Below are 12,652 nucleotides of genomic sequence, written 5' to 3'. Positions count from 1 at the left end.
AAAAATGTGGAACAGAGTCATCTTGACTTCCCTCCACCTCTCACTTTCTTTTACTTCTTTAAAAGTACAATTTCAAATATGGAAATACATAAAGAAGTCAGCTCCTGATGTTAAAACAAATTCCAGGTGGTAAAATCCTGTTTATTTAATTCCTGCAAATGCAGCTGGCCCTTCTCTTTTTGCATAGGTATGTCACCCAGGTGGAAACTATGCTTCTTAATAAGATGAAGTTATTGAATATTCCCTCATGAAAATTAAAGCATTTGTTGGCTTTGAGTCGTAGTTGATAATCCACTTTTCTGTGTTTGGAAAGTACCTTTAAAAATAGAGCACAGTCACCATATAGGAGGGATTGACTAAAATGCTTTGAGGATTATATTTTCCCTTTTAGTTATATCGTCATAGGCTGACCTTGAAAAGCCTTAGTTTGAGTCACATGACCACAAGTTTGGCTTGTGTCTGTTATATACAATTTATAACCTATATGCCTTATCCAACTCATGTAAAGTAAATATTTGACCCTAAGCATGTATTTTAAGAAGACCAAAGGACATACATTTTGTGAAGCAGTTAGAAAAACCTACAGTGTTTGCATAGGAAGAAATCTGAATTATAACAAAATTTGGCACACAGGTATTTCACTGAAAGCATACTAACTGAGTGTTCCTTGTCTTTGCACCGTGTTTTCAATTTATGCTTACTGGTTGTCTAAATAACCGGCTGGACCATCCTATTTCTTATGAATTAAAATTAGTATTTTGGAAGAACACTGAAACTTTTCCCTGTCCAAATAAGGAAAATTAATAGATAATTTAACATGTTTGGTTAACAAGTACAGTTGGTACAAATACTGAATATTGATACTTTATTCGTGATAAAAAGAAGTGGTAAGAAGTCTATTAGAACTTTAGTCTATTTGACTAAAGTGGTAAGAAGTCTATTTGAACTTTAAAAATAAATTTACCTTTTCATAGAGGAAACTTTTCTTTTTCAAACTTTTGGTTGAGCCTTTAGATCGTGTGATGTTCCTTCAGTAGAATTCATAACAGCATCTTCTAAAAGATAGTCTTTTGTAAGCATTGGCATCCAAATAGTGAAAATTTGTCCTCACTTATTGAACAAACGATGAGCTGCTGGAAGCACCAGAGAGAAGTTCATCAAATAAGCAACCATGAAAATCTGAAGGGGGTGTTTATTTCTTTAAAATTTCTGGTCATTTTTCTCTTCATCCCATCCATTGAACAGCATTCATTAAATTGGCCATTAAATTGTACCATTTGGTGAAGCACTAGAGAAACAGACGCTTTGGAAAGTCAAAGTCACAAGAAAATAAATCATCTCCATCAACAGTACACCATAATAACCCCATTCAGAACATTCTGGTTTGAAGGCAGAGTCCAAAGAAATGACTGCATTTTGCTTCTGTGGAAACCAAAGCAGACAAATCAAGTACTTTGGTTGGATTTGAATGGAAATGAACTCAGACATGCATCAGATGGTTCTAATTTGCTCTTTTGATATGTCTCAGATTTTCATATAAGGGCCAGATCCAGAAGTAAATGTTTAATGTTTATCTGTATTCTGATAAATGGTGCTTATAAGCCCAAGAGATGTTCAGCAATGAAAGGTTTTCACCAGATTGTGGGCACCTGTAATGTTTTTCAGAATAGAATATGAAGTCAGGAAGCTAAAAGGTTTACAGTTAGTAAGGAAACCAATCCCATAAGGAGAAAAAGTTTATATATATATATAAACTTTTTATATATACTTATATAAACTTGTAATATGTATATTACATATAGTGTATATTATATATTGTGTGTATATATATATATATACACACACACACAAATTAATGAACAATTTCTCTGCAAAATCTTCTGACAACTTTTTAAAGATGGTGGAGTGTTTGGTCACTATCTAAGTCAAATAATTGTGGCCTGATCTATTTTTCTGATTATAAAATCATTCATAGTAACTAAGTCTTCATGCCTTTCCTCTCCCACCCCCATTAATAAACAGAAAAGAATGAAGAAGAAGAACAAGAAGCAAAAATGGAACTTAAGCGCAGACTCAGTAGAAAGGTAATGAAACTATGATTGTTAGTAAGCATTTGTGTTTTGGGATCTACTTCATTATTTAAATGCAAATCAGCTCTTTAACTTTAAATCTAACATTAACTTTAAATCTAACATTAGCCAGTAACCAATCATAGACATTAAAATCAATGTAATGCATATGATATGAATTATATTTATAATTGCATGCTATGCTAATTTTGAAAAGCTAGCAATAAGATTTTTCAAATTACATTTACTGATTATTGAAAATAACATATAAGCTATGTGATTTTTTTTTAAGTGCAGAAAGGAACAAAAACAAAAAGAAAATCACACAAATGTCTTTTATTCAGAGATAACCATTATTAACATCTCAATATAGTTTTTTAAAATGCTATATGTTTTCTATGCAGTTTTGGAAATACTAAATAAATATGAAATTGGAGATCTGCCACTATTCCATGTGAGCTGGGTCAGTAATTAAGTGAACTTGATCACCCAACCTGCCTGCTGCAGTGCTACCCACATTGACAAGTAGCTCACCTCCAAGACTCCATTGTTTTCACCCATTCATGAAAATATAAGTCTGAGGGCATCTGGGTGGCTCAGTCGGTTAAGCAGCTGCCTTCAGCTCAGATCATGATCCTGGGGTCCCGGTCTGAGTCCTGCATCAGGCTCCGTGATTAGCAGGGAACCTGCTTCTCCCTCTGCCTCTGCCTCTCTCTCTCTCTCATTCTCTTTGTCTCATGAATAAATAAATAAAATCTTTAAAAATATATATATCTATAAATCTGATACCTGGGCCATCACTTTTTTCTGTAAGTGTTAAAATAATAATAGTCTTTGGAAAAATTAAGACCTATCAGAGTTGATGTTTCATTATAAATCTGTTTTCAGTAATTCTTCAGATATACCTTTCACACCTTGTTAAGGCAGGATGAGTAGAATATGACATCTGCGGGGAGGCATGTGACCTGACCCACATTTCTCTGGGCTGGCTGGGGAGTCCACAACAAAGGCATTCTAAGGCAGGGAGAAGAAACCCCATTCTCATGGAAAAGTTGAAGATTGTATTTTGAGAGTTTTTGGTTTTGATTTTTAGGGGAAAAGATCCTTAATCCGTCTTTTTGTTTTTCTTTTCCAAAGACTCTAAATGACAAGTAATGATTAAGCTGAGAAAGATTCTGTAACTGAATTGCTAGAGGCAGCTCTTCTAACATTCCGTGGCTGCCAAGTTACTGGCTACGGATAAGCAATAGCCTCTCCTCATTGTTCCAGGCTCACCCCTGCCATACGTAATAATTTTTTCTGCATCCAGTTGAGCCTCGCCAGGAGGCAACAGAACCCACCCTGACCCCTGACCCCTAGCCCCTGAGTCCCATTGGCCTCCACTCTACAGAACTCTCTGCCATAGATCCAGGACATTCCATAGCACTAATAGCACAGTCCTAAATGGCAAGACTGGGGGGAAGAACTTCTGTGGTCTCTGGTCACCTGTCTTTGGGCACTTCCCAGAGGCAGTCATTTCTCTACTTCCTTAGCCCCGCCTGCCCTAGAGAAGCAGTAAGAATCTAGCAGTAGAGATTAGACAACAAGTGAGAGTAGAAGAGAGCCACTTAGATCATTCCTCCCTCTGTCCCTTGCCTACCAGGGCTTTATGAAGCTAGAAGGAGCCGCCATTGCCATATCCCAGCTCAACTGAGCTCAGAGTATAGAGACAGGCTTTCTAAGAGTCCATGAGGGACTTGAATGTTAGAGTATTGACCTAGGTCAGCCTCTCATTTTACCCAAGAGGAAACTGAGGCCCAGAAAAGGGTTTTTTGTTTTGTTTTACCACAAAACATCATTTTTGTGTGTCATAGTACTTAATTTTTTTTTTTTTAAAGTGAGTCTTTGCAAATGAGGAACCCCTCCAAAGAGGACCACTTAACTTAGATAGTGCATGGGCCGGCTATATGCAAGTACAGATACAGATAGAAAAGGTACTGGGAATGGACCCTGTGTGTACAATAGAGGCCTGGGTCTGTGACATCTTCAGACCAAGAGAGGCCACAGAAGCATGAACCTCAGGAGAAGAGAGTAGATAATAGCAGGGCCAGGACTCTTTAGTCTCTCAGAACCATCTCTTCTATTCTTGGTCTTGGGAAAGGAGAGCAAATACACACGGCTGAGTGAATTAAATAAACTATGAATTTGAATTTGACAAAGACCACAGGAGGGATCCAAGTCATTAGAAGGACCTTAATCATCCCAGCCTGTTTTAAGCAGTTCTGGCCCAGTGAATGTCCTCCTCCATGCCCCTGCTGATTTCTGCACAGCAACTTCTGCAGCAAGCAAGGGTAAGGTCAAATCCGGGCATGGGTTCCTAGTCTCACTCAGAAGACTGCTGTAAGCACAGCCTTCGCTAGACTGTTTCTTTGTCATTACTTTGTGCGTTTCTGAATATAGGAGTTTAATATAATAGGAGCAGAGATCTCATTTCTAGAAGTTTTAAGAGTCCTTTTGTCTCGATGATTCAGTTTCCAAACCGGCTAGCCTCTCTCTGGATTGCTATTGTGTCTGTGTTGCTTCGTGCTCCTTGTGTCAGAGATGACAGGTGTCTTTATGCCAGGCAAGGTGCGGAAGATAGCCTAACACAGATGTCTGCCAAAGCCTGTGACCTATCTAACAATGATGATTTTTATAGTCTCAGAATTAGGGCACACTGCTTTCAGGTTCTCATTAGAAACTCCCAAGATGCTGCTGCCTTTTTTTTTTTCCTTTTGGATATCTGAAAGTGACCTTATTTAACCATAACTTTGAAGTTCCCTATAGAAAACTTGCCACTATGAGGCTGTAAATGGTTTCCTAAACGTGTCCTTTCTTTTCCCCGTCCCCCTGCAGCTCAGCCTGAGACCCACAGTGGCAGAGCTACAAGCTCGAAGGATCCTGCGGTTTAATGAGTATGTAGAAGTCACCGATTCTCCCGACTACGATCGCCGGGCAGACAAGCCCTGGGCCAGGTTAACACCTGCAGACAAGGCAAGAGCCCTTGTGGTTTTAGCCATGATTTTATTTGTTCATGATTTTATTGCTTTTCTTGAAGCTTCCAGTATCCACTTACCCTTCCTCCCCGCATATACACACACACAGTCATCCCATGAGGCTAGATCGTACCAGATTGGTCCACAATTTCCTGCCTTGGTTATTTAAGTCGCTTAAGTGGTATATTTAGTAATATTAGTGAGGTTCTTTCAGGTAAGTCTTGGAAAAATTCATTCTCAGTTACCATGTGACCTCTCTGCATTCGTGCCTGGATTGAGGGTGGGGTGGTCCCACAGCCATGATTTATCCTTACCTTTGGAAAATATAATTTATGCAAGTTATCATTTTAAAGGGGTATGTTAAGGGGTATCTGTCTGGTTCAGTTGGTAGAGCATTTGACTCTTGATCTCAGGGTCATGAGTTTAAGCCCCATGTTGGGCCTGGAGCCTACTTAAAATAAAAATTTTAAAGATAGTAATGAATAATATAAAGGGATATGTTAACAGTGAAAAAGGTATTGATCTATATCAAGGCCAGCACACTTTTTCTATAAATGGCCAGAATAAATATTTTAGGCTTTGTGATCCATACTGTCTTTGTTGCAACAGCTTAGCTCTGCCATTAGAGTATGAAAACAGCTATAGGCAGTATGTAAATGAAGGGATGGACATGTGTTCCAATAAAACTTCATTTACAAAAACAGATGGTGGGCTCGATTTGCCCTATGGGCCATGGCTTACCAACCCCTAATATATATCAGAGCTCACAGTCCAGAAAAACTACAATATAGGAGTATTCAGCAAAATTAGGCAGTGTCAACAGCTTTCCAAAATGATCGCTCTGGTTTACCCTTCCACAGCAAAGGTTACCTGTCATCCAATATTCTTGCCAACATGTGATAGTTTTTTTTGTTTCGTTTTTATTGTTTTGTTTTTTTTTTACATGACAACCCAGTGGTTAGGAAATAACATTATCATACTTATATTTTGCCTCTCATTAATTATTAATGAGGTTGAGCATATTTTCATACCTATTGGGCATTCAGGTTCCACTTCTATACCTTTTGTCTGTTTGGGGGAAGAGTTATCAATTTCTTGCTGATTCATAGGAGTTCTTCATATATTCCAGTTTATATATTGCAAATACATATGTATCTTCCAATTTATGACATTTCATTCTCTTTATGGTTATCTTTTGGCACAAAGAGATTTCTTAAATTTAATGCAATGAATTTATCCACATTTTCTTTGTGGCTTGTGATTTTGTTTCTTTGAAAAAATTCTTCTCATACCAAAGTTGTAAGTATATTCTGCTAGACTGTTTTCTAAAACATTTATAGTTTTGCTTTTCACATTTAAATTGTTAGAACTGATGTTTTTAGAAGATATAAGATACGCCTTGAGCTCTGTGGATCATCTTTAATGTTTCCTGGGTTGCTATTTGCTCTTTGATCTTTCTTCTAATTTTCTTGGCTTCATTTGTTCATTCTTTTCTAACTTAAGGTGAACTCTTTAAATCATTAACCTTCTGAGGTACCTGGGTGGGAGCATCTGACTTCAGCTCAGGTCCTGACCTTGGGATCCTGGGATTGAACCCGGTATCCCAGGCTCAGCTGGGAGTCAGATTCTCCCTCTCTCTCTGCCCTTCCCGCAAATCTCTCCCCGCATACCACCTCCCCTGTTCTCTCTCAAATGAATAAATAAAAGCTTTAAAAAATAAGTCATTAACCTTCTTCCTTTCTTATTTTCTGATACAACCACTGAAGGCTATAAATGATGCCATATGTCAGTGGTTCCCAACCTTAGCTGTACATTGCTCTCAAGGGCGGGGGTGGGGGAGCTTTAAAAATAGTGATGCCTAGGTCTGGGTCCCACCCCAAAGATCCTGATTTAAGTGGACTGTAGTGTGACTTTAAATATTGGGATTTTAAAGGTATGTGTTCAGTAATTATAAATGTCCCATATATCCTCAAAAACAGTGTACGTTCTACAGTTCTGGGGTATAGAGTTTTAAATTTGTCTGAAACTTAAATTTGTGAGTCTCATTCAGATTTTTGTTTGTATCCTTCCTTTTTTTTTTTTTTCTTTTTTGTCTGCTTGGTCCCAGACCAAGAGAATGATGTGTTACCTCTACTACTGCATATATGGATGTTTCCTTCTCTTTATAATTCTCTTTTGCTTCCTATATTCTCAGATTGTGTCAATAGATGTATATAAGTTTAGGATAATTACATTTTCCTGATGAAGCCTTTATTATGAGACTCTACCCAAGAAATGCTTTCTGTTGTAAAGACTGTTTTGTCTAATACTATTTTAATATAAAGTTGAGTTATTTTGGACCACCTTAGTGCTAGGAATCCAGGCTGTGAACCCATGTGAGGGCTACTTACTGGTTCATATTCTCAGGGTAGATCTCGTTCTGCCTCACCTGCTAAGCACCAGCATGACATTATGTGTTATCCTCTGGGGATCAGACATTCTAGCTTACTCCTCACTGAGGCTATGCCATGAGACCTCTCTCTTTGGTGGGAGGGTCATTCATTCGGCTTTCCACCTTTGGCAGGTTTCCTCTCTGGTCTTCAGTATCTTACCACACTATGAAAATGACCGCCCTCAGTCACCGCTTTTAACATAGCAAATGTCCTCAAGGTCAAAGGCAATGTCATTGCTCAGCTTACTTCATTTCTTTGAGCTTCATCTTCATTTATTCTTTCTGTCAAAGGATAGTTTACTTTCTTATTGGCTGATCAGTATATTTGAAATAATTTTTAAATGTCATGCTCAGCATTTTTGTTGCTTTTCAAGAGAAGGGATAGTCAAGGCACATAGAATGTTGTTTTGTAAAATCAAAAATTTTTAAAAAATAGTGTAGGGCACCTGGCTGGCTTATTCGAAAGACCATGCAATTTTTGATCTCAGAGTCATGAATTCAAGTCTTGTGCTGGATGCAGAGATTACTGAGGGAAAAAAAAAAAAAACTTAAAATTTTTTTTAAAAAGAAGAAAAAAATAGTGTACACTGTTTACAAGTTTTCTTCCATTCTCCTCCTCTAGTTGTGGGTTTTTGGTCATTCACCTCTCATTTATTGGCCACTAGATGACCCTGTTCAGTCACCATTTCTGTGTAGTGAACTTCCCAAAACTTAGAGGCTGAAAATGACAACCATTTTATTCTATCTTACAGATTTTTCTGGGTTGGGGATTTAGTCAGGGCTCAGCTGGGCAATTTTTCTGCTTTTTGTGAGGTTGACTGTGGTCACTCAGTGTCCCTCAGCTGACAAAGAGGTTGTTCTGGAGGGTCCCAGATAACTTCTTTACATGTCTGGTGTTTTTGAGAGGATGGCTCAGAAGCTAGGTTCAATTGGGGCTGTCCACCAGAGCACCTACACATGGCCTCTTCAGCAGAGTGGCCTTGGAGTGGTCAGACTGCTTAAATGGTAGCTGGCTGTCCCTGGAGCAAGTGCCCCAAGAAATGAAGGTGAAAGCTGTATGGCCCTATCTGACCCCAGTTCAGAAGACACCTAGCTTTACTCCACCACTTTCTTTTAGATTCAAGTGGGTCATACAAATAGTCCAGCTTCAGCGCAAGGGGCGTTAGCTCTGCCTCCCAGTGGGGGATCAGCAAGAAGAACTTGAGGGCTAGAGGTGTGATTGCTGCCATCTTTTACAAATATAATTGCCACATCCACCATTCCCAGCTGGCTTGATATTCAAATGCTGAGCTTCTAAGAAGCAGGTAGGGGGTGTCCAGGGAAATGAGTAAAGATCACATCAGGTGCAAAGTATGCAAGCCACGAGACTCTCAATGATTAAATTTCCATACCCTAGAAATAGTTTCTAACTCATGTCTGTTGTTGAAAGGTTAAACTCCTCCATCTTTAGTTATAATGGAAAGGATTTTTCTTTTTAACTTTATGTTGAAACAAAAATAGATTTTTCTGCTGGACTTCTAAACTGCAGGGGAGATCTACTTGGTCAGTTTTTCTTCTGTAGGCCTAGTGTCTGTTCAAGAGTGCTTTTAAGGCACATGACTGGCATCTCCCCTGCAGAGCAAACTTTGAGCCCCAGAACACAGCCAGAACCCCTCCCTCCTCATATCTGAGGCTCATTTTATACCTTGTGACATTGTCTATCCCAGTGCTCCTGACACTTGTGGAAGTCTAAAGGGCAGTATTTTTAGAACTGGATTTATGTGGTAATTTTTTTTTCCTCGAAGAAAAATAGGAATAATTTCTTTTAGATTAAAAGAATGTTGTATACTTTTTAAAGATAGAAAAAAAGCAACCATTTAAAATGCCGCTAATGTAAGCACATTGTGTATTCATGAGCGACTCATGTTTGTTGGCAAAAATCAGAATATTCAAAAATACAATTATAATGCACAGCAATGCATATTATTTTCTATCTAAAAGTGAAATTGTTATAATAAATATTTGTTTTCTCTAGAAGTTAAAAGAGGAGTATAATGAAATAAAGTTACTTGTTTTCTCTAGAAAAAATAAAGTTATTTGTTCTCTCTAGAAGTTAAAAGAGTATAATGAAATGTTACTTATTGCCTAGAGTTACTAAAACTGTCAATCGTTATTTTAGAGTGAAAATAATACATGCTAATCATCATTATTATAAATATATCTGGATTTTTGTTGCTTTTTAAAAGATCTTCATAATGCTTCATAAAAATACTTCATAATGCCTTATGATAAGGTTAAAGAGAATGTATCTTATTGAGTGAGTATATATTTTATTCTGTCCATAAGTAATATATTTTATACCAATTAAGTATAAAAATCTGTGATTTAACTTTCATGTTAAAAAAGTTTTACTTTTTATAACTTTTGAACTGTATATCCCATTATTGAAAAAAAATTATTGGAACTAAGTATTTCCACCTCTGCTCTCAAACACTGAACTTCCTGCCTCCTAAAGGCATCATCCCTTCTCTCTCTTAGTGCTCTGTCTTAGCCCCACTAAGATACTACTTTGCATTTAAAAAAATCTTTGCAATTCAAGTATAAAGAGAAGAAATCAGGAGGCAGTCAATAACCAGTCAATGCCCATTCTATGAAAATAACTGTGGGGAATCTCATAAATCTGGTAGTCTTATTAAATTGCTCAAATTTGGGGAGAGAAGTGGTGGGAGAAATGCCTTATTAATTGTGAGGGGTTTTTTGTCTATCCCCCCATTAATTGTGAATTTGATTGAGCTTAATTCACCTTTGAGACACCATTTTTAATCTTAGAATATGTGTATTTGAGTAGAACACTAGAAACAGATGCACATACAGTAAGATATAACATCTGTCTGTATCTGTGCTGAAGTAGAAAAATGAGCCCTAAGATGACAGGACAGACAGGACCAGAGGAGGCCATCAGCTTGGCCTGAAGACTGAAGCTCGCCAGCAGTTGGCATCCCCCTGGGTAGGCTATGGAAGCTCTGTCCATGGTGGAAAGGGGAGGGCAGGCTTTGGAGCTGGGCACATAAAGGTATGATTCCTGACTTGGCCACTTGGAAGATGCAACTTTGGCCGAATCATTTAACTCTGGTTTCCTCACTGGTAGAGCCAATTATATCCATCTTGGGAATTAGGTAGTGTATCCATAAAGTCCCAGTTCATCAATAGATGGTAGAGCTCACCGGTGTTACATCCATAGGCAAGCTTGATAATCTAAGCTTTCTTCCCCACAGGTGAGATTTTCACTATCCCGTGAAGCCTCAGTTTACAGTCTAGTCTAAAATTATCTAGTGAAAGAACTGAAAATTCCGACGATACATGGATTTGTCCAAGAAGTTACTCAAGAAGTAATTCTTTATTAATATATTAAGAACTATCTTATACCAGGGACGTAAATATGAACACACTACCCTTTCAGGAATGTACTGTCTAAACAGGACGCGGTTGCAGCAAAGACAGATGATTTTAATTCTATACAGACATAACCTTGGCCTGTTCCTGGTTGTCCTGCAGCAAAGAACAGTACACTTACCTATACATGGTATTGAGCTTGATGAATAATCAAGAACTTCCCTCCAAGGACACCTAGGTCGCTCAGTCAGTTAAGCATCTGCCTTAGGCTCAGGTGGTGATCTCTGAGTCCTGGGATCAAGCCCTTAGAGGCCGGCTTCCTGCTCAGTGGGGAGTCTCCCTCTCTCTCTGCCTTTCCCCCACCCCCGCTACTGGCACTGTCTCTCTCTCTCTCTCTCTCTCTCTCAAATAAATAAATACAGTCTTTAAAAAAAAATTCCCTCCTTGTTCCATATCAGTTTTTCTTAATCAAAGAAATAAGCAAAAAAAACATCAAATAAGGGAACTCAAGTTAATCTTGGCCTCACAGCTCACGTTGTTTCAGAAGGCAGCAGAGTCCATATTTTCAACAAATCACCAGCTCCTTGTGGCAAGGGTGATCCCTGAGCCGACCAGAGGGAATTAAGCAGACCTTCTCACACCAGTTATCACTGGTCAGTTTTAAACTTCATTTCAGTTATTCTTCTTTCCTCTCTCTTCTCTGTAATTCTCAACGGCACCAAAAATGCTGTGTATTCAGTCTCAGGGCGTTGGTTTTGTTTCAGTCCTAGAAATACCTGGTTTCTGGGGCACGTGGGTGACTCCGTCGCTTAAGCATCTAACTCTTGGTTTTGGCTCGGGTCTTGGTCTTAGGGTCGTGAGGTGGAGCCCTGCGTCGGTCTCCACACTCAGTGGGGCATCTGCTCCAGATTCTCCCTCTTGCTCTGCCCCTCCTCCCACTCATGCATGTTTGTGCATACTTGCTGTCTCTCAAATAAATAACTAAGAAAGAAAGACCTGGTTTCAGGTCAGTGGTTAACTAATGTTGTCCAGCTCAGCACCATTCGGCCTCCAGTCTCCCCACAGCAGCCTGGCTCTTTCTGTCCCATATCTTTCTACAGAATCAGTCCCATTTACATTTATGGGAAGAGTTCTTAGGCCTAAACTCTGGTCTCATTTGCATAGAAGGGAGTTAAGATTATTGTACCTGTATTTTCTGAACATGAAGCATCTTTAATTACCCTTTTCCTCTCATAACCCTCTCAGGAAACCTCTTTATTTATTTTTTAGAGGTTTTTTATTTATTTATTAGAGAGAGAACAAAGCCTTCAAGAGAGAACATGAGTGGAAGGGGAGGGGCGGAGGGAGTGGGAGAGATCAGACTCGCCACTGAGCAGGGATCCCAATGCGGAGCTCGATCTCAGGACCCTGGGATCATGACCTGAGCTGAAGGCAGAGGTTTAACTCACTGAGCCTCCCAGGTGCCCCAGGAGACCTTCTCTTTAAATAGTAAGAGGAAGCAACTCTTGGAATAAAATTGTGGTAGTCCTGCAGTGAACTTTTAAAAGGGGTATTGCTTTTCTTTAATTGCCTGTAGTTACATCTTGCTGATATATATTTTCAGACAACCAGTCCCTATAATTTCACATCGCATTCATTGCCTATAACTGACTCATTATTCCTAATTACAAACCAGCACACACAACATGGAGATCTGAGGCAATTATCTGGATGACTTAGGCCCTGAAGCTCATTTCAGTGGAAAGACTGTGGGTCTTAAAGTAAGA

General features: G+C 38.8%; 1 protein-coding gene across 5 annotated transcripts in view; it reads left to right on the top strand.

Moving 5' to 3' along the window:
- Positions 1-12,652, top strand: part of PHACTR2 (phosphatase and actin regulator 2) — a 120,166-nt gene that overhangs the window by 92,290 nt on the left and 15,224 nt on the right. For all 5 annotated transcript variants that reach the window (XM_044247428.1, XM_044247447.1, XM_044247437.1 and 2 more), the window contains 2 exons: positions 2,023-2,084; positions 4,944-5,081. In XM_044247428.1, the coding sequence (XP_044103363.1) occupies positions 2,023-2,084; positions 4,944-5,081 (200 nt within the window). The remainder of the gene's footprint in view (positions 1-2,022; positions 2,085-4,943; positions 5,082-12,652) is intronic.

This window comes from Neovison vison, chromosome 1 (genome assembly GCF_020171115.1).
Source record: "Neovison vison isolate M4711 chromosome 1, ASM_NN_V1, whole genome shotgun sequence".
In the NCBI taxonomy this organism is placed as follows: Eukaryota; Metazoa; Chordata; class Mammalia; order Carnivora; family Mustelidae; genus Neogale; species Neogale vison.
This window is presented reverse-complemented; position numbering and strand designations above follow the sequence as displayed.